The sequence below is a fragment of the Micrasema longulum genome, unplaced genomic scaffold, assembly GCF_059751315.1.
Source record: "Micrasema longulum isolate JH-2025_06_02 unplaced genomic scaffold, ASM5975131v1 h1tg001451l, whole genome shotgun sequence".
Lineage (NCBI taxonomy): Eukaryota > Metazoa > Arthropoda > Insecta > Trichoptera > Brachycentridae > Micrasema > Micrasema longulum.
In genome coordinates, this window is record NW_028278637.1 from 88,320 (window position 1) to 115,328 (window position 27,009).

At 31.5% G+C, this 27,009-nt stretch overlaps 1 protein-coding gene across 1 annotated transcript in view; it reads left to right on the forward strand.

The window, feature by feature from the left end:
* The window catches only part of LOC148275349 (uncharacterized), a gene marked incomplete at its 3' end in the record, with an annotated part of 100,126 nt that extends 83,489 nt beyond the window's left edge, over positions 1–16,637 (forward strand). Inside the window, exons 3-6 of the mRNA XM_088235812.1 lie at positions 7,394–7,484; positions 10,026–10,180; positions 14,719–14,799; positions 16,593–16,637. Of these exons, the coding sequence (XP_088091938.1) occupies positions 7,416–7,484; positions 10,026–10,180; positions 14,719–14,799; positions 16,593–16,637 (350 nt within the window). The remainder of the gene's footprint in view (positions 1–7,393; positions 7,485–10,025; positions 10,181–14,718; positions 14,800–16,592) is intronic.
* Between the last annotated feature and the right edge of the window lie 10,372 nt (positions 16,638–27,009).

Below are 27,009 nucleotides of genomic sequence, written 5' to 3' on the forward strand. Positions count from 1 at the left end.
TGTTCATGCATAGAAAAATGTTCAAACTAATAACTATCTGAAATGTTGCTTCTATGTTTTTCTGTAGCTACCTATTAGCCAAACAATTTGATTGGTTTCCAATATTTGGAGAAATGTAAATTCCGTTTTTTTATATTTTTAATTGGTCTCAAATTATACTGTTATTACAGATAAACATTTAAGAGAAAAATTGGACACAATATTAGTTCTGATCGTCGAGCATTCTTTACACGGTTTTTCCAACCTAATGCATAATATTATACTTTCAAAACAAGTTTCGCAATTTACTCTCATTTTGCCTGTTTCTTCGCGTCTTCTAATTTCCATCACAATATGCTCTCAGCTCGTGTTTTTCCGATATGGAGTAATTATCTGCCTAATTAGTTCAGCCCAATTGACATTTCATTATAATTATCTCAATTCGAAGTTATACGACATCAAACTATTTGATTGAGTCATTCGGCAGGTTTTTACCAACTTGTAAAATATCGAAGTCTGCTGAATTGATTATACCAGATCGGTTTTATTGGCATTTCAACGTTTTCACTACGTTATCATTAAATGTACCCAGAAACTCTGAAAATGAAAAACAAAAAACTTCTACCAGCTGTACCAATGAATTTAAGCAAAAACACCCAAAATAAATAAATAATCATTGGAAAATTGTTTTTTTAATTCAAATTATAAATGAATGATTTTTATTCCATTGATTGTATATTTCAACCAGTTTTTACTTTTGAAAAAGACAATATATTTAAAACAGTGTACATTAAGCATTAAAATATTTCGTATTGTTTGTAATATTTTGATGACTAAATAAAAAAATTCATCAAAATAAACAAAAAAGAAGATCGGGGTTTTTTGTTGGTTTGAACGTGTAGAGCGAATGGACAACGAAAGAACAGCTAAAAGTATTTACGATGCAAATTTTGATAGATGCGGAAACCAAGGAAGACCGAGAAAGACATGGCATGGCAAATTTGACGAATACATGAAGATGAGCATTTCAAAACTCTTAATAATCGGCGCGCGAGCATGAGAATATGTATGAATGTAGAGGAGGCGAGATCTATATGCAAAGACAGACTGATATGGAGTGCTTTCTTCTCTGAGAGTACTTACGGAGAAATAGCGTGATGATTTGTTTGTTTTTTTTATAGTTTTTTCGAATGATTAAAAAAACATGTATGATTTCATTACTATACAACGACTTTTGAACAAATCATTGTTGTGTTAACCCTTCTGTGTCCATTTTTTCTAATTTTAACTAAAAATCCATTTTTGTAAGTTTTTTTTCTAGATACTGGTAAAAAATAATGGAAAAAAAAACATTTATGTTTTTTTTCTTCATATTTTAGGTATGTAGACAGTAAGCTACATCGGCCATAAAAGTGTCGAAAATACCAGAATATTAGGAAAACAAGAATATTTTTTTTTTTAAATAAACATCTTTTTATCTAATAATGAAGTTGCGGAAACAGTAATGCATTCAAATCTTTAAAAATACACAAAGAAATCACCATTTGAGCTTCGAAGAATAATGTTAGACCAGTTATTTTTATTCAAATTAATAAATAATAAAATTGATTCTCCTAACCTACTTGAAAGACTTCCATTCTGTGTGCCATCTAGACCGACAAGACAAAATCTTCTGTTTTATACAAAAAACGCGTCAACAAACTATTTTAAACAATCTACAATACCTATAATATGCGACCAATATAACAATATATTTACCGAGGCTGATATTTTTTGTGACAATGTATGTAAATTTATTGATTGATTTGGTGTTCATTTTGTAGAACTCCTTATTTAAACTTATAATTAGAAATCAAACACTGATTTGAGTCTACTGAACACATTATTTTATTTTTACAAATATAAACATATAAAAATAAAAACTTCGTGACAATTGTTTCGCCTTCTTAGGGCATTTTCAAACGAATGTCTTCGTTCGAAAATGCCCAGAAGACATTCGTTTGAAAATGCCCCAATAAGGCGAAACAATTGTCACGAAGTTTTTATTTTTATATGTTTATATTTGTAAAAATAAAATAAAGTGTTCAGTAGAATCAAATCAGTGTTTGATTTCTAATTATAAGTTTATGTAAATTTTGGTCAAAAATTATAGAAATTTTGAGAGAAGCAGACATTTAACTTTATTATGATATACGTATTTTTTCATTTCGTTTCTTTTCCATTTATTGTATTGCACATAATTAAAATTATTGTATTAAGTGTAAACAATTTTTTGGTGTGTGCATGAGTGTCTTACACTAATATACAAAGAAATTGGCAATATTTGTGTACATACTGCTTGTTTACCCAATAAAATAAATAAATGAATAAGTAAATAAAATAAATTAGCTAAATTACACTTTTGACAGAACACGTGCAGCTGACTTTTTGCTTCATATTATATCTTACAGTTCTACCCTGGTGTCGATTTTTGAAATAAATTATAAAGTTTAGTATGTATAAAATATAATACACTATTGCCGAGTAATAGCGATGTTTGAAATCACTTTTGTATTCGATTATCGGTATGTAGCAGATCGTCTGTATTAGATAGTGTTGGATTTAGATAACTTGCTTTATGCTGGGCCCACTTCGGTCTTCCAATAAAACTAAAGTGAGTATCACAAAATTTATTTTTGAAATAAAAAACATCAAACATCATCTATTTTTAAATGTACTTAAAAAATAAGTCACGTCGAATAATTGTTTCGTCAGAAAATCATCGCCATAATTTTATATGACGCAATACATTTTTTTAGTTTGATTTGCAAGCACTTTCGTTTCGGGGCAAAAAATGCATACAATCAATATGATTTGCAGTTTACCTGTTTCGTAGAAATACCTCATGCGGAACTTTTCTTGTACAGATATTTTACTTTTCCTACTGCTAGAACTGACTATCGTTATGGCTTCCCAACTACTGTACTAGTATTTGTTGTCCTAGTACCAATTTTTCAGAACATCTTTATTTATTTATTTATTAACGGACATTGTCCATGTATACAATTTATAAGGTTTAAATATTACAATAAAAGAATAGTTTAAAACATTTTTAAAAAAAAGAAAGAAGCATTGACAAACATAAGGGACATCGAGACAAGATCTAGACTATTTATTTAGTGCTCGTTTAAATCGTTGTAAACTTAAACCAAAAAAGTCCAGATCCTGTCTTGAGTTAACAATACGACAAAGGCGGGTCATTGGAGAATTTAGGCCATAGTTTGTTCTATGCTGATCGATGAACAGTACTTCATTGTTTCTCAATCTACGAGTCGGAATATTGAATTTTACTTGTCCCAGTAATGATGGAACATCGATTATACCATTTAGTATTCCGAACATATATATGGAGTCAATACTAGTTCTACGTTTTTGTAGACTAGAAATATTTAACATTGACTCTATTTCAGCATAAGAATAATTATCTCTCTCTAGTCCAAGCATCCACGCTATTTTTCGAAGCAAGCGATGTTGGACTGATTCAATGTGATTTATGCGATTGACATAGAATCTTAAAGACAAAACAAGCTTAACAAATAAAAAATATACGCCCTTTGGCTGGCTTATTGCTAAAATATCTTCTGAAATATTTTTCACCCAGCCAAAAAATTCACCGGTGGAAAGGAAATTGAAGAAGATCAGAAAGTGTATTTTCAAAAATTAGATCACTTAATTGCACTACAAAGTTTATTGAAAATGTATAAAAAAAAGTCATAAAAAAGATTTTAATAAAAACACGCTGCTTTCGACGTCACTAGTTCTTACGAATCAACCAATGTTAAGAGAGTTGTGATAGATTTTTGTGTACGGTAAATCAACTGACGTAACAGCAGAACCCATCGAGAATGAGAGAAGAGACGGGATCTGGACTTTTTTGGTTTAAGTTTACAGCGATTTAAACAAGCACTAAATAAATAGTCCAGATTTTGTCTTCATGTCCCTTATGTTTGTCAATGCTTCTTTTCTTTTAAAAATATGTTTTAAACTATTCTTTTATTGTAATATTTAAACCCTATAAATTGTATAACTGGACAATGTCCGTTAATAAATAAATAAATAAATACGAAACAATAACTAGTCGAAAAGCAAATCTAAAAGTGTCGCAATTAAATATATTACTTAAATCTTTTTGATAGTAAAAGTTATTAGTGTAATTTATTTAGATAGTGTATAATACTGCGTTTTATGTTTCTTATGTTATTTTTTCTTACTGTTTTAGATTGTATTAACTTACTGATATTATGTATTGTCACAAAAATATTTAATTTTTATGAACCGTCCCAAATGTATATATATTTATAAAGCTCCTGGGCTGGTATTCCGAACGTAATTATAGCGCGGTATAGCACTTTTTTACGTACTAAATTAGCGTTATAGCGCGCTGAAAATGCATCCGGAATACCAGCCCAGGGAGTCTAATATCTTGTCTATGTATTATATGTTTTATAAAAAATAATTTTGAAAAAAACTTGAAGCGAGAAAAATACTAAACTTAAAAAATCATTGCGCTGATTATACGATACATATATTTTTTTGAATTTCGGCTTAGTTTATTAGTCGTATTGACAAATAAAAATCCACTGAACTTCTTCCTCATTGGTCAAAATTTGTACATTATTTTTTCAGATGTAAACACACTGTTAACGAAAAGGCGGACTGTAAATGACAAACGAACTTCATTCAGTTTTGTAATTTGGAAATATTTGAGAAGGATAGGAACATGGAATGGATACCTACCTTTAATATGGTCTGAATGTTCTTCAATTTCTGGACCTGGATGACAAAATGAACCATAAAATGTTACAATGTTTTCCACGACGCGCGACGATTCCAACCACTTTTTTATCCGATTTTATGTGAAGTCAAAAATGTTGTTTGGTTTTTGTTCTAAATCCGAATCTTCTAATTTTGAATTTCTTCTATCTTGATGTTAGGTAGGTACCATAAGGATGGGTCAAAGGAAGGATGGGAACGATAGGTAATCGGCCAGGAATTGTATCGATATATGCTGTTATTTACTTAACACACACATTGTTTTTTTTAATTAAAGCTGTTCTTCAGCAGATAGATGGAGCTTGCACATATAAATTAATTAATAAAAATACTCATATTATACCTACACATTATATTATGATAATGTTTAGGAGGCAGAAAGAGGATCTAGGAAAGAAAAGGAACACATTAAATAAAAGGGTGTTATATTGGTTGTATGCAACGAGCGCTTTCGCCAAACATACGACATCTTCAAGTCTAATAAATCGTTTACAGCATTGTTAACTTAATATTTTTTTTACAAGACTTGGGAGATAAGTACATCAGATAAGTTTTGTAATATACGGACATGCATACAATAAAAACTAGTTTTTTAAACAATTTTAATTATAGGAAAGTTTGCTTTTAAACTTAGGTTGGGATTTGCAATATTCATTGAAAAAAGTGAACACAACAAAGTGAGGAATACAACTTGTAACAGTAGCAATATCTTCCATTTTATGACCCGTCATATCAAAATATTAATTAGAAATTTTATTGATATTTTTATCAAAAACAATGGTGCCTACGTCAGTTATTTTAGTGTTCCCAATTTCTTAAATGAAGTAAAAATGCCGCATCAGATGTTCATTTTCAAATATATTTTGCATCATCATATCTGTGACTCATAAAACATTATTTATGCTACATTTTCCTATCTGTTATATTATTCAATTGAACAGAATATTATGCAAAGCAACAGTAAATATGTTTTTATCTGCACACGAGTTATGAAATTCTTTTAAGTTTTATGGATATACAAGTGCGAGAGTACTTAAAGTCATTAATGTAAATTAAAATTATTTATAATATTGCTTTTTTCTAAATAAGTTTCATTTTTTTTATAATGTAATATTGCACAGAGAGATCAAATCGCACACAGAGTAGAAGACGGTTGTAACTCAAAATTCATCGATTTTGAGTTATGGACACAGTCAAAACGTGAATTTCGTTCTGCATATTTGACTAAAACAGTTGTAATTCTATCACAAATACCCGAGAAGTTATACCAATTACTTCACTTTTCTTATATAATTTTTTTTCATTATTTATTATTTTTTTATATATTCTATATTTTATCAAAAATAATAACACTTTCATTTAATCCTGATGTACTAACTACGAATAAATTATTTAAAAAAATTCTGTAAAACCTATCACTTTTTCTTAAAAGTATAGCATTATATATAGTGAAACGGAATTTTTGCTCTCCGTAAAATCAGTAAATTTGAGTTATAACAGTCTTCTACTCAGTGTGCTAATTTAGAATTAACATATTCTATGCAAACAGCGCATTAAATTCGGCGGACGCGCATTTGCGGTCGCAGGCCCTACGGCATGGAATGCTCTACCTCCCAGCAGAGGTCCGAAACTGTGAGAGTGAAGTGATGTTTCGGAAGAAACTTAAAACCCACTTGTTCTCTAAATAATTTGAATAAATCTTTAGCATGTGGTGAAAAAGTACATTTTTTTTCTTAAGTAAAAAAAGCAAAAATTAAATTTATATATCTATGTAATCTCTTTGTAAAGCGCCCTTAAGGTATTATATTACGAAAATGGCGCTTTATAAGTTATCCATAATAATAATACTTGGGTATCAATATGTTATAAATTCTAATTTGTAATGAGGTAATCAGGAACTTCAGCCCTACGGGAAATTGGATACAAAAAATGTTGTCTTAAGCGCGGTTAAAATGAGAGCATTAAATTGTACGGCAAAGTTTTTTGAAAATGTACGAAAAAAGTTATAAAATAATAAAAGCGGAAGAGAATCTCTGACGTCACACAGGGAGTTATTTCAGAAATACAAAACTTTGAAAAATCGTAGCGCTGATAATCCGATACATAACAATTTAGTAAAAACTGGTTTAGTTTAATAGTATATTAACAATTTTTTTTTTAGAAAAACCACTGAACTTCCTCATTCTAACCACGAAATCCCTTTTCTTCAAACTTGTATCAATTTTACATTTTTTAATTTATAATTTGTCTATTTTTTAACACATATAGAAAGGAAATATAAATACTAGAGAAATAAAATACAATTGATAAAAAAAAACGTCTTGTCCTAAAAAAACTTTTTACGAAATAAACCAACAGCATTGCATGTCAAATTACCGTTTATCTATTTACAAAACTAGGACTGAATGATTTTCAGTTTCTAGTGGTGTGATTTGGCATGTGAAAGTTGATATAATTTGATTATAATGGCCTGTCGTGATAGAATCTTCTATTATCCGTCGTTAATCTAAACTTCGATAATAGTGCTTCATTATCCATAATCGCGCCATTCAAAGTTTTTGAGTCATATAATATCTAATGTAAAATTTATTTTTATTTTCAGGTTTGGCCGTTTCCCCCCTGCCATGATGGCGCCTAGTGTCTTCCAGAGAACTAAATCTCCTCGCCAGTCACCGGTTTCACACAAAATACAGGTATAACAAACAAGAAGAAAAATAAAGTTGTGAGGGTGTTAGGAGCAAACTTAAAAATCTCCATTTCCAATCATCCAGTTACCGAGAATTGTGAGATGTCTAATTATGCTTCACTAATTCAATGGAGAATGCTCGGTTTGCGGTGTCAAGTAGTATAGTTGAAATCTGTTTTTGCAAGATTAAAAGACGGTTTTGGATTACGCTATTATTTGGGTATGTAGGTTTTTACGTATAGTTTATTTTGGCATCAATAATTCATTTTCTGTTTTTGTTGGAGATTTCTAAGTTTGCTTATAATACCCTCATATTTATTTATTTTATACTTTATATATATATATATAGTTGGATAATTTATATAGCGCCATTTTTGTGAAAATCACCTCAAGGGCGCTGTACAATTAATAAATATCCCAGTACGTCTTGCAGCTACAGAGCGCATGGACGTTTGGGATTCTAGTTCCTCGTTTTCAATTAAGATCAATAAAAAATTATAACAGATAGGAGCTAGATTACAGGACGTCTTGCAGCTACAGAGCGCATAGACAGTTAGAAATTTAGCCCCCATTTACACATTTTAAAAATTGACAAATAAATTTAGTGTATTAATGATACTAAAAAAAATAAAAAATAATATGAATAATAAAAAGGATTAAGATTACAACACGTCTTGCAGCTACTAAGCGCATAGACGATTGGAATTCTAGACCCCATTTATAAAATTGAGGTATTTTTAAGTTGGTCTATGAAAGCTAGATAACCAATCATCGTGCAGCTACAAAGCGCATGGACGAGTGGAATTCTAACAAAGTTAGAATGATATCAATAAATTTATAAAAAAATAGAGCATAGTAGTAAGTTTGTCAAGTATTAATGCCAAGAACTAAGCAATAAAAAACTAAATAAATAAAGCACTGTATCAACTCCATGGTTTAACAAAGGGAGATAGATGTCCGAAGAGAATCTTTTGTAGACAGTAGGTAGATATCGTCACCATGTGGTCCACTATATACATATATACATATACAATAAATATACATATAAGGGCGGGCATATTGCCTTAAGTTTGAGAACATTACAAGTACATGGACATATTCCAAGGAATCATACTTTATCTTATAATTTTATACAAAATTTAAAACAAAAACTAAAAAAAAAAACACTATACTATGAAGATAGAAGATGAGATGGTAAGGAAATAAGAAGAAGAAAGGAACGACTCAAATATTTATATATTGACATTTTAATCTTGATTTAAATGTAAATCAAGAAGGAGCGTCTCTAACATTAATGGGTAGATTATTCCACAATTTTTATTTTATTTCATTTATTTTATTTTTGCACCACAACAGGCCAGGAGGCCCAATTACAGTGATGAATTACATCACAGAACACCCAGGCTTGAGAAAAATCACATTCAATTTTTGTGTTCTCACCGGGAATCGAACCCGGAACCTTCCGTCTGTGAGTCAAGCGTATTGACCACTACACCACGGAGGCCGCCAATCGAGCAGCTACTGCTGTGAAATATGAGGCAAGAAAATTAGAGCGGTGAAAGGGTATTGAAAGGGTTCTCTTGTATATATATATATAGTCATGGTTTATTCGATGTCCCGACTTTTCTCCGAAAAATACCTCAAAATGTTCCTTCACATAGACGCGATTCTGTTTCTCGGTCATCATAAGGTTATTTTTTTTATTTATTAATTTTTCATTCCCATTAGGCTTTTACATACATAAGAGTTATATAAAATACAAGTATGTAAACAACATATTTTTTTAAAAATACAATATAAAGAAATAAAAGGTAGAACACGGTTCATAATATGTAATATACCTTTCAGGCACTTCTACTATCAGACTTTGTTAACGAAAATCAGGATCTGAATATTTTTGTCATAAATTAAATAACTCTTCTAATCAATTAAATAAATAATAATATACAAGGAATTCCTTACATCAATCTAGATCCCATAATGCTTGTCCATTATATATATTTTTTTTATTGTTTCGATTCTAGTTTTATGTAACTTTGTATGTCTTTTCGTTTTAAAATACTATTTTTACAATAAACCCTTTCCGTAAATTTATTTAAAAAAAATAAAAAAACAGTGTGCATTGTAAAATTTCACTTTAAATTACGAGTATTCAAGAAAGTGTTTTCGACTCGATTGATCTCAGGTAAAAATCCTGAACATGGACATCTAGTGGAGGTAAGTCCGCATCGTTGTGCAGTGGTTGGTGCGGTCGCCTTCCATTCTTGAGGTACTGGGTTCGATTCTCAGCGGGTGCACGTGACATACTGATTAAAGAAAAAATAACTGCCATATTTCATTGTTTCTGGACTGGCACAAGCGTTGGACTGATCACCTCACCTTCATGTTACATATGATCGAACTACGTCGCACTTGGTTTACTATGCACCAATGGGTGTGGAAAGGGGAAAGATTATGATAACTCTATGCGGGATACGATCCAACATTGTCTACAAACTTTTGAACATACTCAAAATATTGTTGTTTATTTATTGTTTGTTTATTACAGAGTCCTCGGTTTTTGGTAGCTGATAGCGGAAGCAGCAGCAGTAGCGACGGGCTGGTAGCCAATCAGCGCGGGTCTTCTACCCCCTCCCCTCCTTCTGCGTCAGGCCCGGAGAGTTTCGAGTGCCTCGGGGAGGGGGAACATGACAATAACAACGGGTAAGCGAAAAAAAATAATTCGTCGATTATACACGGTTTTTCAGGGCTGGACCGCGAAATTTCAGAGGAACATTCCTTATGGTAAGTTGAGGAAATGTGGATGTTTAAACATGGGCAGAATGGCGAATGTTACGGTGTGTAATGTGGCCACTTAAACTTAAACTTACCGCCAATGACATGTCATAAGCCCTGTAAATGTCTTGACTTCCATATTCCCTTCTCAATAATGTTTTCCCTCTCTGTTGCAACATATTTAAATATGAATAAATACCTAAGGAGGAAATCCAGCCAGTCTGCAAGCATTTGGACATACTCAAACATTGTTAAGTTGAGACTGTTCACGGAGCTGGGAGCCGGGACAGAACAATATAGTCCTGTCTATTGTATTGTCCTCATTCAAACCCAGCGGAAAAAAAAGATAGTCGTTGGGATGGACAGGGCAGGGCGGCTTTTGAAATCGATCAATACATTTAGTTCTTCGATCGAAGACTCGAGCGCTCAATATGTCGGATTAAATCTGTGTCTACAAATTTCTTACAATAACTAGACAGTCCTTGTCCCAAATTATGTTGTCAACTCAAATAATGTTGTTCTAGAAAATAAAGAGGCTAAGTCGATTTAAAAATATATCTTAATACCTAAATATGTTTTTATATGACGATCTTGCTTCGCCAACTTTAATAATCGCCTGCGGTATTATTGCATTGCGTGTCAAGAAAAGATACTTAAAACTTTAACATCGTTTACCTGCTTTACTTATTGTAGAAACAGAAATAAATAGTCGCTTACATTATCCACCGCTTATCTAGTATAATATAAAATATACCTCATTGCTAGAGTTGCCATATTTGGCTAGTCTTCTGACTTCTTCGAGGTTTTAAGCGTTCTGGAATGGGGAGATGTAGTCAGAAATGAGAATTTTATATCGAATATTTAAAAATGTAGTATCAATATTTAACGTCCCATACTTATAATAAATCTCGAAAACCTCCCGATGGATCTAAACCTGGTTTTCGCAGTCATGTAAAGTGTCCTAAAACAAAGCTACTCGTATTTGAAAAATAAAAATTAGTACGTCAAATTACCGTAAAATTACCGTAAAATACCGTAAATTACTGTATTTTACCGCGACTTTTGGTAAAATTACATAATTTTACATCCATGTACATGACCCTAGTAAGAAGCCAGTTAGAATATGGGTCCTCAGTTTGGTCCCCTCGTTATGTTACCCATATACACAGTGTGGAAAAGGTCCAACACAAGTTTTTAAGATTTATGAAAGCTGCTTTTCAAGTTATTAAAAATTGTTCTTGACAGTCCCGAACTTTTAAATTATGTGAATTTTTATGTGAGACAGCGTGGGACGAGACAAAATACTTCGCTGGCTGTTGATTTGCATGGTTCAAACTATGCGAAATACTCACCTATTTCACGGCTCCGCATGTTAGCAAACAAACATGGAAACTTAGATTTATTTCATTTATCTTTATACAAATTAAAATCATTACATTTTAATCACTTCTTTTCTAAATTATAAAAATGTATTGTACTTGCTTTACTGTTTATGCTATGATACATCGCCTCTGTTATTTCAATACTTTTATATTTTTAAACCCTTTATTTATTGTTAATTTTCTGCACACGTATGTTATACTTTCTTATTTAATTTTTCTCTATTATTTCCTTATTTTCTGCTGATTTTATTTCATGTATCTATATTTTCTATACTGTGTACAGGTGTTTTGTTTCATTATAATTGTTTTTCAATATTATTTTATACTTTGTCAAAGGCGTAAGCCCTCAAAAAAATTAATAATGAATCCGAAAAACACACCCAGAATTAAATTCAAAACAAATAAAGCCGATAATAATTATAATTCCGTGATAGAAAAAGCAATTCAAACTTCTAGCCATCACGTTTTTTGGCATTCCTTTCAAGCTTATTGGATTTCGGCCAATCCAATCTTCGGTCGAATCACGTTTATTTCCCTTACAAGTCACGCACAGGTACTGTGATGACAGTATTGTATGTTCCTAGAAAACATGTAATTATCGACGTACGCAGAAGTATTAAGTATTTAACCTATTTTAATTAACCGTTAGTTAGCCGTTGGAGACATGAAAAGATTAAATGAAATTCAAACAAACCATCACGCCGCGCCGTTCCCCGTAGTAGGCAGAGAAGCACAGGGTAATTGCTCCTTCACATTCTTGCATCTTCTCACAGTCGCCCATTTTGTAACGACCACAACAGGCAAGTCCCAATTTGTACGCTGGTGAACGAGGAAGTTCAGAGCTACGGGAAATTGGGTATAAAAATGTTTTTGTTCGCCCGGTAAAAATTAGAGCATTGAATTATTTTTTTATTCATCGACGGATTTGTGCAGTCCATTTCAACAATGGTAAATACAATTTCTTATAATAAATACAGGTAATAATTGAATAAAATACATCTAAATCAAATTAAAGCAAGGACTAAAAAAAAATTACTACCTCAAGGCAAGATCTGGTCTATCACAGTAATTTTTGAATCTATAAAGACTTACACCAAAAAAGTCCAGATCTTGTCTCGAGTTTACAATACGACACAACCTTCATAAAATAAATATTTAAAAATGCATGCCATAGTTTGTGCTGTGTTGATCAAGGAAAAGCACATTTTTATTTAGCAACCGGCGGATCGGAATATTGAATGCCACTTGTTCCAGTAACGATGGTACATTAATTATACCGCGAAGTTTCTATAAAATGCATTAATAAATAAAAAAAATAAAATGAACTACTTTAAACCTCCTCACAAGTTCTTCAAAATCAACCAATGATAGAGGGTTGTGATGGATTTCCGTTTTCCGGGAAGCCAATCTACCAATCAGGACAACTCACCGATGAGAACTAGTGACGTCACGCGCCGTGTAATTAAAAAAATAGAAAACTTTAAAAAATCGTAGCAATGATACCTGGTGTGGATATTCGCTAAAATAAGCGTAATGGGGAATGTTGTAGTACCTACATAAAGTGGCCACTTAACCCAGCCAATGACAGGTCATAAGCCCTGTAAACGCTCGAATATCCATAATCCTGAACCTTGAATTTGAAAAAATTCTACCTCATCTCTGTAGGGATATAAATAAAAACAAAAATATTATTACAACTGTTTTGCAAAAACAGTTCATTTTTCGGAATGTTTTATGCCGAAATTGGGATTAAGTCCTCGTAATTTTTATAATTCTTATTATTTAAAAGATAAGGAAAGAACATATGGAAGAATACAATACAGTAACAGAGTGGGAAATACACTTATTAGCTTATTAACTTAGCACAATACCTTGATTTTACTTAATATTTAAGATTTACACCTAATATTCACGAATATAAACAAATGTAGGTAGTATTAAAAAAAACATTTGTAAAATTTGCTTTACTAAAAAGAAAATATAATCAAAGATATGCCTTAGTAATGTAGACTATTTGAACCTACTCTACTTTCCAAAATAATTTTAATGTTCCCTTTCTCGCGTGACACGAAATAAATATATCTTCCATCTGTCACTCTATAGCTCTAAATATGTACAAAACTCATACGTCTGTCGTTCTTGTTCAATTTTTTTTTCGTCTATTGACATATATAGCATACCCCTTAATTTATTTAATTATCAAAGTAATTTTAAAGAAACCCTCAGCATTCCATACGGAAAATCTAAATAAATTATTGAAAATTTATAGAATAGACACTTGTCTTAACATTTTATTTATTTATTTTTATTTAGTCATATTTTTTTCATTATAAACTATAATTAATAACCCGTGCCGGGGACACTTAACAACATTTTTTAAACACTACGTATTTATGTTTCCAATTTATTTATGTACTTATATACTATTTATATTATAAAACGCAAAATGAAAGAACAAAAACATAAGGCATACATTTGTGGAGCAGTTGATTCAATTTGGTTTGGGCGAATGAGACAATTCATTTTACATATTTTGTGGATCTATTGTACATAGTTTTACCACACATTCGCCTGAGAGATCGCATTTCGACAGCATTCAGCCTACTTTCATCCCTGTTTTTCCAAGTCCATACTTCGCTCCCATACATCAGAGTCGGGACCGGGACTCCATTGTTAACTGCTAATTTTGCCTCTTGCGACAAACATTTATTTGCCTATGTTGATTTAGGTTCCGTTCACTCTGTTCCCGGCCCTCACCCTTCTTTCAATATCTTTCTCAGCCATTCCATCCCTAGTAAACATACTTCCCAGATACACAAATTCCTTGACCTGTTTTAGTACAACCCCATTCACAGTGATTTTACATTTGGTCATACTTTCATTTCTTTCAGAAACCATCACATTCGATTTATCGACATTTATCGGCAAATCGCTTCCCTTGCATGCATCGTAGGCTTTTGTTTCCAAGAATTGCAGTTCCTCTTTGTTGTTAGCACTAGGCCGTATATATAATAAATAAATAAATAATAAATAAATATGAATGTTATGTTTGTTTAAAAAAAAAAAAATTTTTTACCTTTTCAGTGATGCTGGCCATCGCAGCCCAAACGGACACATCAACAGGCATTCCTGGACGAGAACCAGCCTCAGGAGAACACCTCCCAGGTATAATATTCCACTCACATCTACTCGGCCTAACTCTTACTAACCTCTGGTATTTCCGCCCGACATTCTTCGAAAAGACGCCGATGTTACAAATTATGCGAAAAATATTTATGGCCATTTGTGTGTTCTTCTGCGAAGCTATTACTTTGCCAATATTTTCACAACATGCACACATTTACATTCACATACGCACTTATTGATTTGATTTTACGATTTTGTGAGTTTTGTTCGTGGGTTTAATGTTCTGCATATTTAAAACTCAGATACATGTACGATAAATTGAACGTAGTAATGCAGAAAGCAGCCAGTCATAGAAAAGTGAAACTGAGATAATAGCACCTTTATGAAACTAGTGAATAATCGAACCTACACAACAGTTCTGACTCTACACTGACTTTGGCAAATGAATAACAATGAATTCTTTAGTTTCTTTAGTACAAACAAGAACCTAATTATGTATTTGACCCTCGTTAATGAAATTTAAAGTACCGTAAAATTTTCCTAGTGCTGTGGGTGTTTTTTGCAAATTGTGAAATGCCGTTTTTGCGATCGACACCATTTTCAGAAGGTGATTATTATAGTTTTTTGTATGAAAGCGGCCTGGCTGTTTTAGCAGGACATTAAATCGACTAATCGCACCCGATAACACCAACACATATTTTTTTCAAAATTGTGGACTAGCTGCTTTCTTCACAACTACGTTCAAACCATGTTTGTTGATACCATAGATACATAATATTTGAAACAGAATATCAAATTAGTCATAAGCATGCTTCTGAAATGACGAAAATTTAGTTTTAAAATAAGAAGTTGCGTTAAAAAGTTATTCACTGTTAAAACAATAAATATGAGGGTATTATAAGCAAACTTAGAAATCTCCACCAAAAACGGATAATTAGTTATTGATCCCAAAATAAACTATACATAAAACCTACCTACCTAAATAATAGCGTAATTCAAAACCGTCTATAAATCTTGAAAACACAGATTTCAATTATACTACTTGACCCCGCAAACTTAGCATTCTCCATAGAGTTAATAAAGCATAATACGGAAATATCACATACTACGAATACCAACAAAAATGCATGAAATGGGTTTAAAATAATTAATTGTATTTTCAAAATCATTATGGGTATTGTGGAGAAATGTTTTCATACATAAATGTAAAAAAGAAATTTGATAAAAATATGTTGCTAGAAAAATGCGACGTGTTTGGCCTTGGTTGTTGTGACGTCAAGATTCGTTATGTTTTTCTACACAAATTTCAAACCGATTCAAAACTACGCAATCCATGTTTATGAAGAAAGTACAAAATAATACACAAGTGTTATATTATATAATAAGGGTTCTTTCAAAGGTTTCCTTCATTTCATTTTCAGCAAAATATTATGAATGTATTTATATTCATTCGCCCATACCAATGCTGAATCAACTGCTCCACAACTGTATAGCTTATGTTAGGTTTTTGTTGTTTTCATTGTGTGTTTTGTAATATAAATTATATAGATGTACATAAATACCTTGTTTTTAAAACTGTCTGAATATTTGTTAATTATGTTTGTTTTTAAGTTAGTCTTCTTTGTTTATTCTCAAATGTAATTTCATAAAACTAAATTGTTAAGTGTCCTCGGCACGGGAAACCCCAGTGAGGTCACATTATTTTTATTATTAATTATAGTTTGTAAGCGAAAAATATGAATAAATAAATAAATATAACATACATATTTCCTCCCCACACGCGCACCTAAAAAGCTGCCCACCTTCAACCAATGTTTTATTTTATTTTTTAGTCACCAAGAAAATCTGCCACACCGCCGCTGGGGATCCATGCGACAGTAAGCAGACTTAGCTTTATTATCACAAGATTGTTACACCCTTAAACCACCCTAAAGTCCCAAAGCCTCACACGCTTCACATGTAATTTATATTAATATATTGTATGCATAATTAATCCAGTTTATACGCTAACTTAGCATCACATCAACGAAGCCGTTTTCTCACGATCTTAAAAATCCACACGGCACGATTAAATAACATTTTTGATTGAAATTTTTATAATTATTTTTTTTTATTTTTATGTCAGGCAAATGCACCAACTAGAAGATACACCACGAGGCGACTTACCTCCATTCGATTTCCCTTTGCTGAATTTTCATCTGAGAGTAGCCGCTAAATATATGTTTTTTTTTTAATACAAAATAATTTTATAAATTCAATGTCAACCCACCCTAATTTTACCGTGCCGTGCGGATTAGGACGGTTCGTGTGAAATTAATCTCACTGCTTTGAGGGTCCGTATAGTTTTTTTATATTTTTAAATCGCATGGTTTACTACGGTAACCGGCGACGATACTTTAAATTTTACAAATATATTCGTTTTCAAGCCGAAAATATAATTTTACTTTATAGACAACTGAAGATAAAGCTAGGGTTTCCTAAGACAGCGGTGCCCGTATTTTAACGGCCGTAGTGAACGGTGATGCAGTGGACAGCCGTCGTAACGGTGATTAGAGTGTGGTTTCCTAGGAAAACGGTGTTATCAACACCATTTAACACCGTTTCCCTAGGAAACCACTCTCTAGTCGACGTTACGACGGCTGTCCACTGCATCACCGTTCACTACGGCCGTTAAAATACGGGCACCGCTCTCCTAGGAAACCCTAGCTTTACTCTGTTAACTTCCCACCGTAATCGGAGCTCTGGATAGGCGGGTAGAGAGGATGAGCTAATTTCACGCGTATCGTCCAAAACTACACAGCACGGTAAAACAACGTCAGATTGACATTTGTTATACTATTTTGTATTTATTTTTAATTAATTTAGCGGGTACTCAATTACTAATGGGTAAAAATCCCGCAAAAGAAAATAGAGTGAAGATTAGTCGGCCTCATTTTGTGCTAGTTATCGTATTTGCCATTATTAAATAAATGAATATAATAAAAAAAATATTATCATACAATAAATATCAATTCCTCCGTGTTATTTTATATGTGCCGTGTGTATTTTTACCATGGTGTGAAATGGGTCATTCGTTTATAATGGCTTATATGTACATATATGGATAATTATAAATAAATAATATTTCGTGTAGGTTTTTTTACATACAGAATCCCGCCTAGTCCCAAAACCTCACACACTTTTCATGTAATAACGGCTTACTCCATTTTCTCACACTAATTTAGCTCCATCCCTTAAAACTGCACAATAGGGTAGGGGTGAGGCGCTTTGTTAATTTGTATCATATCATTATTATGATTTATTTTGTGTATTTCCATGTTATTGATCCAATTGTTTTATTTTGTTAAAATTTATGAATTACGTTTTTTATTTATCTTGAATAAAATGTACTTCTTTAAACAGCTGATGTTCTTGCCGAGCATGTTAAAAATGCATGAATTAAAAATAAAAAACAGCTTTTTCTGGACCAGTGGTTCCCAAAGTGGTTACTACGGACCCCCGGGGGTCCGTGGAACCACTTTGGGGGTCTGTGGAAAATTGACATAATTTTTGGGGTGCTTGGAATGTTTAATATAAAGTAAATTAATTGCGACCTATTTTAAATATTATGGTAATTAAAAATCCATATTAATTAATAAATTCGTAGCCATCTTTATGTCCTGAGTAAAATACTAGGGACATAAATGACAAAATACAAGTAATAACTTGTCTAAAAGCCATTATCTAATTAAATATTTAATTCTATATTGAGCGTTTCGTTAAGTGTATGTAACAATTTTTCCTTGTTTTGAGCAGAAAGCAGTATAACCACCGTTAGTTAATATGTGTATAAAACCACTTACCGGCTTTTTTACCGGTTTCGATACGTGCCCGTCTCTTCGTCAGGACATTCACTACACCAACATGCAAATACTTAAATACACTTTTACCTTTACCATCACCATAGTACACATAGTATTTACGAAAAAATGCGTAAATTACATGCACAAGTTAAAGGGGATGCAAACACCACCATGTCTGAACATACACTAAAACATGCACATTTTAAAGATTAAGTAACATAGTTAGCACAAACTCCATAATTTGTTAGATACAACTTTAAAAACGCATCTAATGATTTTAAAAACATATATACAAGTAAGATAGTAAAAAAAATCAAAAACTCGTGTTGAAACTTTGATTGGCTCTACTGAAAATGACAAATTTCGATTTGTGGCCCTTTTGAATTTAATCGGCGAATTGTTCCACGTATTTTAAAAAAACTTCGTAGTAACGTAGATATTTCCGTCAAAAACAACCTAAAATATAATGTCAGTGTTCGTAAAAGAACCTAATAAATCACTGCTTTGATATGCCCCCTTCCGGATTGAATTATAAACTCATAAAACATATGCGTTAAAAGTAAGCTACTTGTATCTGGAGTATTCATTTGAAATATTTATACAAATGTACCTTATATGTACACAATTTCCACGCATTTGCACCGTCGCCGTCGGTATTGCAGATTTTCCGTTATTGTGAAAAGTTTACACAGATGTCGCTTTTCATATTATCGCATCGCGTTTGACGTTAGAAGTTTAAATGAATAATAGAGAATAATTCAAAATATAAAATGTTTTATAACGCTACCACCTATCTCATGGGTAAAATTCCCGTTAGGGATAAGTTTACTTTTTCTTTTTTTAAAAGTTAAATTTTTTTGTCAAAATTAAATTAATATCATTCTTTATATACAAAAATATATGTTTCTACTAAACAATCAACTCTTCCCTCTGTTAAATTAGCAAGTTTAAACTATTTCACTTCACTTTTATTAAGCAAAATTTATTTATTCATTTTCAATTACATTTGTATACATATTCACCAACATTGCTGTTTAGGCTATCCCCGTGTTAAGCTATAATAATTAACGATAACAAAATATAAAGTAAATTGAAGTAATTAATAATTACATGTGCTACAATATATATTTTTGTAATAAAAAACAATAGGAATACAATAAACAACATTAAATACTTTGATAATAATAACATATAATGCAATATTAAATTAAAATAATTAAAGTTAAAAAATGACATCCAAACAAAAGAAATAACATTGAAAACTTATAAAAGTAATATAATATAGATCATACCTATGAAGTAAAAAACATAAACCAGGAAACTATAAAATAAATGGAATGTGTAGTACAAAAATATAATTGTCATAATATTTTATAAATGGGAAATAAAGTACAAATTAAAATAATGAATAAAGCAACCAAATAACAGTTTAAACTATATAAAATATAGAACATAACGACAAAATATATAAAGCGGAAATAAGAATAAGTATAAAAAGAAAGGAAAGCGCAAAGAGATACCATAAATTATTTCATTCATTGAATTAACTGATACCTACCTGAAAATATCTAATACCTTTATTTATCTAGGTGAATTTCTATCTATCTTCTAATTTCTATATATCTATTTCACCCACTAGGCAACGACTAAAAGTACTTGTTAATTTTAAAAAAAAAAATATACCAGAAATTTTATATTTTAAGCATATTCAAATGTTTGTAGACAATGATTTATTCCACTCCATAAACTAAGATTGAAATTTATTGCAAATAAATCTTGAAATATTATTTCGTATATCAAAATAGGTTGCTTTTTTCCTACCCCCTTAATATACCTGTTGGGGTTTTCATTAAATATCAGTGTTGTTAAATTATTTAGGTATGGTTCAAATTTATTTTGGTCCAGACTCAGTTCTTGATTTAAGTATGAAGTTTTTTCACAATTTATAATCATAAATACACAATGGCTTAATATATGATAAATATTTGAAATGAAATCTCGCATTCCTGATATGGCTTTCTTGAAGTTACGTTTAATAAAATTTTAAGTGGCTATTGTGAAGCAGTGTCATAAATAATTTTCCGTTCTCTCTGCAGAATGGCGCAAAAATAACATAAAGTGCGAAACTAATTTAACGACTTCGAAAGAAAAGTTGCTGCTTTATTGCATTTTACTATGGGGTACTGTTTTGTTATATGCGACATAAACATTCGCACATTAATTTATATTGTAGTTGCATACTTTCCGATGCAACCCAATTATTTATAACAGTCATAAAAATATAATAATTTTACAAACATTTCATTGATTTTTAATCATATTTTGAGTTATTACAGGAGTCAGAAAATGATACGAGATCTCGTGCAAGATTTGACTCAGTGAATATATTGTATCGTGTAATACAGAAATTGGGTGAAATCTGTACACAAATTCAAATAAATTAAAACGTTCTAATTTTCAAAAATATTTTAAACAAGATCGGCGCGCGCATAAAAAATGTGAGCGCACGTCTCATCCCAGTGATACTATTACTTAAAAACGCATATTTGTTGTTCCTTGTGTCATTTTATTTATCCTTGGTCATTGTTTCACTGCATTTTATTCACTTCACGCCCGCTTTTCTTTTCTGTAAATACTGATTTTCTATAAGGTTCACGATCCATGTTATTTCAGAAACCTGATGCCAGTTGTTGATGGCACATTCCTCAAGATTATTCTTTCTCGCTCGCTTTGGCAACTGTGAAACTGCCTGTTAGCTGTCATGGCGCCGAAAACTTTGCGTTTGCACAATTTTCAATCCCAGAAACGGCTCCTTGCAAAACAGAAAATTGAATAGCTCAAAATTTGACACAATAATTATTATACAAGAAACTGCACGAGATCTTGGACAATATTTTGTACTATTTTCTAATCTGCTATGCATTCGTGCTTAAGTCTGAATTTCGTATAATATGCAAATAAAATTGTAGTCTGTAGGCAAGTTCACAGCTTATGACTTATCTCATTGATTGACACAAGTCACCTTTTATTCTTGTTTAATATCTAATAATCGTGATACAGGCACTCCTTAAGATTTTTAAATTCGTCTATATGTCTAAATGTTTGGAATTATCAATTTTTTCGAAAAATGTTTTGTTTTTTTTTTTAATGATCGATATTTCAGTAGTTGAAGGACATATCATTTATTCCAATTATGATAAAGGAATTATTTTATTTCTATGATCAATATATATATATTTATTTTAAAACATATGTTTGCGTTCTTATATTTAAATATTGGCAACCATTTTGAACGACTTGAAAATAACTCTCTATTGGAAATTGGGAATCATAGAGCGGGGTTCGAACTTTAGACCTCTAATTCGTAATTCCGCGGCACTAGCCACGGAACCACAACCCAATTCATTCAAACTACTCATATGTATAATGAGGAAGTTCAGTGTTACGTGAAAATTGGATATAAAACATGTGTTCTTACACGCGGTAAGAATTAGAACATCTATTGTACGGCAAAGTTTCTTGAAAACGTATGAAAAAAAATATATACTAACTACTTTAAACGACGTCACTAGTAAGAACTAGTGACGTCGTTTATCGTCGAAAGAATCAACCAGTGTTAAGATAGATTTTACGGTTTATGGGAAGCCGATTCACTAATCAGCAGAACTCACCGAACAGAAGTTGTGACATTACACGATGAGCAATTTTAAAATTACATTTTTTTTAAATCGTGGCGCTGATACATATTTAAAAAAAATATATATTAACAAATAAACATTATAAAAAACCACTGAACTTCATCATCGTACATACTTGCTCTGACTCACCAGAAAACCCGTGTTGAGTCGGAGAACTGTAAAATAAAATTAATTCAATCTTACACAATAGTTTCAAAAAATACGTTCCCACTGCATAATTATGTAATATTACGCAAAAAAAAAATTAAATCTCTTTACCTCTACAAGGCTATGGGAAATCATTGTCATATATCATAAAAATAATATTATTTTAGATTGATGCTGTAATCTTTTTTGCAAAAACACCTTTAAAGCTATTATGTATTCTTGTGAATTATATAAATATAGCAGTTTTTCTAGATTACGATTTTCAAGCGTTTGATAGATCGTTATAGAAAAATCTTAGATGCCAAAAAATCATTATTATCTTTTCCCTTTTCCGCACCTAATGGCGTCTAGGGCACTGTAAAAGTCAATTACAAACATGAAACAAGATACATTTTCGGGTCAATCTTGCATAGTGCAGAGCACAGAACTTCCAAAGAGCAGAACAATGTAATTTCTTTTCTATTTTAATTTTTGTTTATTCAGAAAAACAACAATCATTATGAAAATCAAGTTCTGTTAGATATTAATTCATAGAAGTGAATGCGTGCGAGTTTTTGTGTGTGAGGATGCGTGGGTAAGTAAGGGAAGTGTGGTTTTGGTAGGTATGTGAATATGTGTGTGAGTGTATATGGGTGTGAGGGTGGGTTTATGGACTCTGAATCTGATTGAGATCCACAAAAAACAAAAGCTGTTTGTAAACATTAACAAACAAACTTTTTTTATACACAAAAAAAAACATATTTTCATTTTTTGTAAAGGCATTCTCCTCGAATGCAACCTTCTTTATTACATATTAGATTGAAGATTTTTATACCTACGAACACGCACAGCGCAAAGATCTATATTTCTCTGAAAACCGCTCGTAAATCGGTTAAGCCATTTAGGAGGAGTTCTGTGACATCACACATACAGAGTAATTATATACATAAAGAAGCTTAATAAAAACATGTAGGTATAGCATTAAAAAAAATTAAAAGAATGGCATTGCGCTTCTATACTTATCTTCTGAAATAAAGTTTGTTATTATAACAATCCTTACGCATAAAAAGCAAGAGAAAAAATAAAAGCAACTATATTATATTTAAATACAGAAAAGACAAAAAACCTTTTTTTATTAACAAAACAAATTTAGATTCAGTAGTAAAAATAATTATTAACCAAAGCAATTGTAACAAAACTAACTGCGATCGCACATGTTCAGTACTTGATACAACAGATAAAAATAAATATCTTGGTGAATCCATAGGCCAAAACTTAAAATGGAAAGACCACATTAGTGAACTAGTTAAACGAATTAGAAAATGTACATACATATCTATTAGATTAAGGAATATTTAAAAAATCAATCATTTAAATAGCTTATTATTCAATTGTACAATCTTTGTTACAATATGGTATTGTAGGATGGGGTGGTGCATCTGCCAATATATTAAACCCTCTTAAATAGTACAAAGATTAATTATTAAAGTAATTTTAAAAAAAACCCTCAACATTCAATACGGATAGTCTATATAAAATATTTAAGGTTCATACAGTAGACACTCTTTATAAAATAAATTTTATTATACAAATTTATAAAGAAGAAAAAATAAAAGTATTTGAGATGAATAAGTCACTCAGATACCAACATAATATTAAAATTCCATACAAGTCATGGTCAAAATAGCTTTGTCTTTAAAAGTGTAAAAAATTATAATAATCTTCCCAATGAACTAAAAACTATTAAAAATAATGAATCAATAAATAAATTTATCGTTAATCTAAAGAAATTTTTTGAACACGTGTAAAAACTACATTAAATTTAAATTAGTATGAATGTATTATTGTTTTTATGTTTTTTCTTTATATGTCCTATGTTTTTATTTTTCTTTCTCGTGTACTCGTATTTAAAATTATATAAACTCTTATAAATAAACAACTAAAACAGTGTAAGTCTCTCCAAGCACAAGAGTTCGTCTCTTTTTTTGGAGAGTTACAGTGATAACATTTACTAGATGTGTAAAAGTAGATATGTTTAGAATTTTACAAAAACATGTACTCTTTCTAAAATTTATTGATAAAAAAATTAAAAAAACTCCATCTTTAAAAAACTGATTGTTTTGAAGGAGATCCGCAGTGCAGTTATCGGGCATTGGGACATGTTCAAGGCGTTTAGAAATGATATTCTCATATGTTCGTATTATAATTTTGCTATCCTAATTTCTCATAACCAACAGTTTGAATCGGAGCACCGATATAGTATTTTTATTTACTCAGGTGTTTTAAGTGGAAACGCCAATATTTACATTGAGGCAGTCAATACTTTTTGAATAATTAAGTCGCTCTAATGCCCATTGTGCAACGTGTAATCGGACCCTAAGCCTTAATAATATATAAATTTATTTCAACAGAGAGGGAAAACATTTTTGAGAAGGGGATATGGAAGTCTAGGCATTTACAGGGCTTATGACCTGTAATTGGCTGGTTTAATTGGCCACTTTACACACTGTGTAACATTCACCATTCTGCCCATGTTTAAGCATCCTTCACAAAAGTCAACAGATGGAAGAGTTGAGGAAATGTGGATGTTCAAACATGGGCAGAATGGTAAATGTTACACAGTGTGTAAAGTGGCCACTTAAACCAGCCAATGACAGTTCATAAGCCCTGTAAATGCCTAGACTTCCATATTCCCTTCTCATCATTGGCTGGTTTAAGTGGCCACTTTACACACTGTGTAACATTCACCATTCTGCCCATGTTTGAACATCCTTCACAAAATTCAACAGATGAAAGAGTTGAGGAAATGTGGATGTTCAAACATAGGCAAAATGGTGAATGTTACACAGTGTGTAAAGTGGCCACTGAAACCAGCCAATGACAGGTCATAAGCCTTGTAAATGCCTAGACTTCCATATTCCCTTCTCAAAAATGTTTTCCCTCTTTGTTGAAATAAATTTAAATATGAACAACTCCCTAGGGAGGAAATCCAGCCAGTCTGCAGGCATTTGGACAATAATTAAACATTGTTGTCTTAATAATATATATCACCTATACTATGGCATACCTATTTCAATTTTGTTTTTTTATTACATCATGTATCAATTTATAAATTTTTGTAAAACAGCAAATATATTTTTACTAAATGTTATTAAATATTTATTATATGTTTATTTTTTGGGTGATACCATGTGTGTTGGATTTGTGGACACAGTTTACCCTGAAGATGGCTCCTGCAATGGTGGCCAAAACGTCCGAACAAATCCAACACACACGGTATCACCCAAAAAAGAAACATATTGATAACAGTGACCGTGAAAACCTTCGCACCTATTTATTAAATATTTCCATATAACCACTTACCGACTTTTCTATGTCTACTGGTTTCGAGACGTACCCGTCTCTTCGCCAGGACACCAATTCAACCAACTTGCAAAACCGTGTAATTGCGGTCCTGACGAAGAGACGGGTACGCCTCGAAGCCGGTAGACATAGAAAAGTCGTCAAGTGGTTAAATACAAGTATTTAATAACATTAGCAAAAATTTTGACCACAAAGTTGATGCTTTAAATAGTAATCATGAAAGTTGAGTCGTTTTCGTCCTAAAGGTGCGATATGGTATCCCACTTTTGTCGAATTGAAAGAAAAAAAGTATCATTATGATAGGCTTGGCTTGGCTTGGCTTGTAAGACTTAAAGGAACCTTATAGTTGTTTATGTAATTTAAGTTTTCTTTGATGTGTTTAAAAAGATAGCATCGCATCTGGAGTTTTCTCTGTATCAATCAAAGTAGACTTGCGGGTTCCGGACTAGTTTTGGCTTTCGTCCAATAGAAACTCTGGATCGTTTCGGAAAATGCCACGTACGTGATGTACTAGGAAGACCATCCATAATCAAACGTTGACACCACTATTTTAAAAACTAAGTTTTTCGGTCAATAGTATTTTAAGTACTTCCTAAGGTTTGTTGGAAAATTCTAGATGTTATTATTATTGTGGAAAATAGAAGTCAGTGCTATATACACTCCTGACGTCATTGTCTCCTGTGACGGATCCCCGTTGACTCTTAAAATGCTGTGCTACAAAATTCCTTTACACGCTGTGATGTAATATTGCGTTTCGACAAGCAAAAGACAGAATATTCTGAAGTTTAGGCATTTGAAAAAGAAAACAGAGACACCGTTTAATAATTCCTCTTTCATAATTTTTAAAATTCTCTTACTTTTAAAAATACAATTTATAAAATTACTTGACTTAAATATTTACAAAAAGGTTTTGAAAGTAAGAGAAAAAAAAAAAAAAAAAAAAAAAAAAAAAAAAACTTAAAACCCACTTGTTCTCTAAATCATTTGAATAAATCCGTAGCACGTGACAACAAAATAAATTATTTTAATCAAATTACAAATTTAAAGCTTCAATTAAATTAACTTAACAGTAGAATCACCATGTAAAGCGCCCTTGAGGTATTTTATTACGAAAATGGCGCTATATAAGTTATCCACAATAAATAAACAATAAAATCATTTTTGAGAAGGGAATATGGGAGTCTGTGATTGGCTGGTTTAAGTGGCCACTTCACACACTG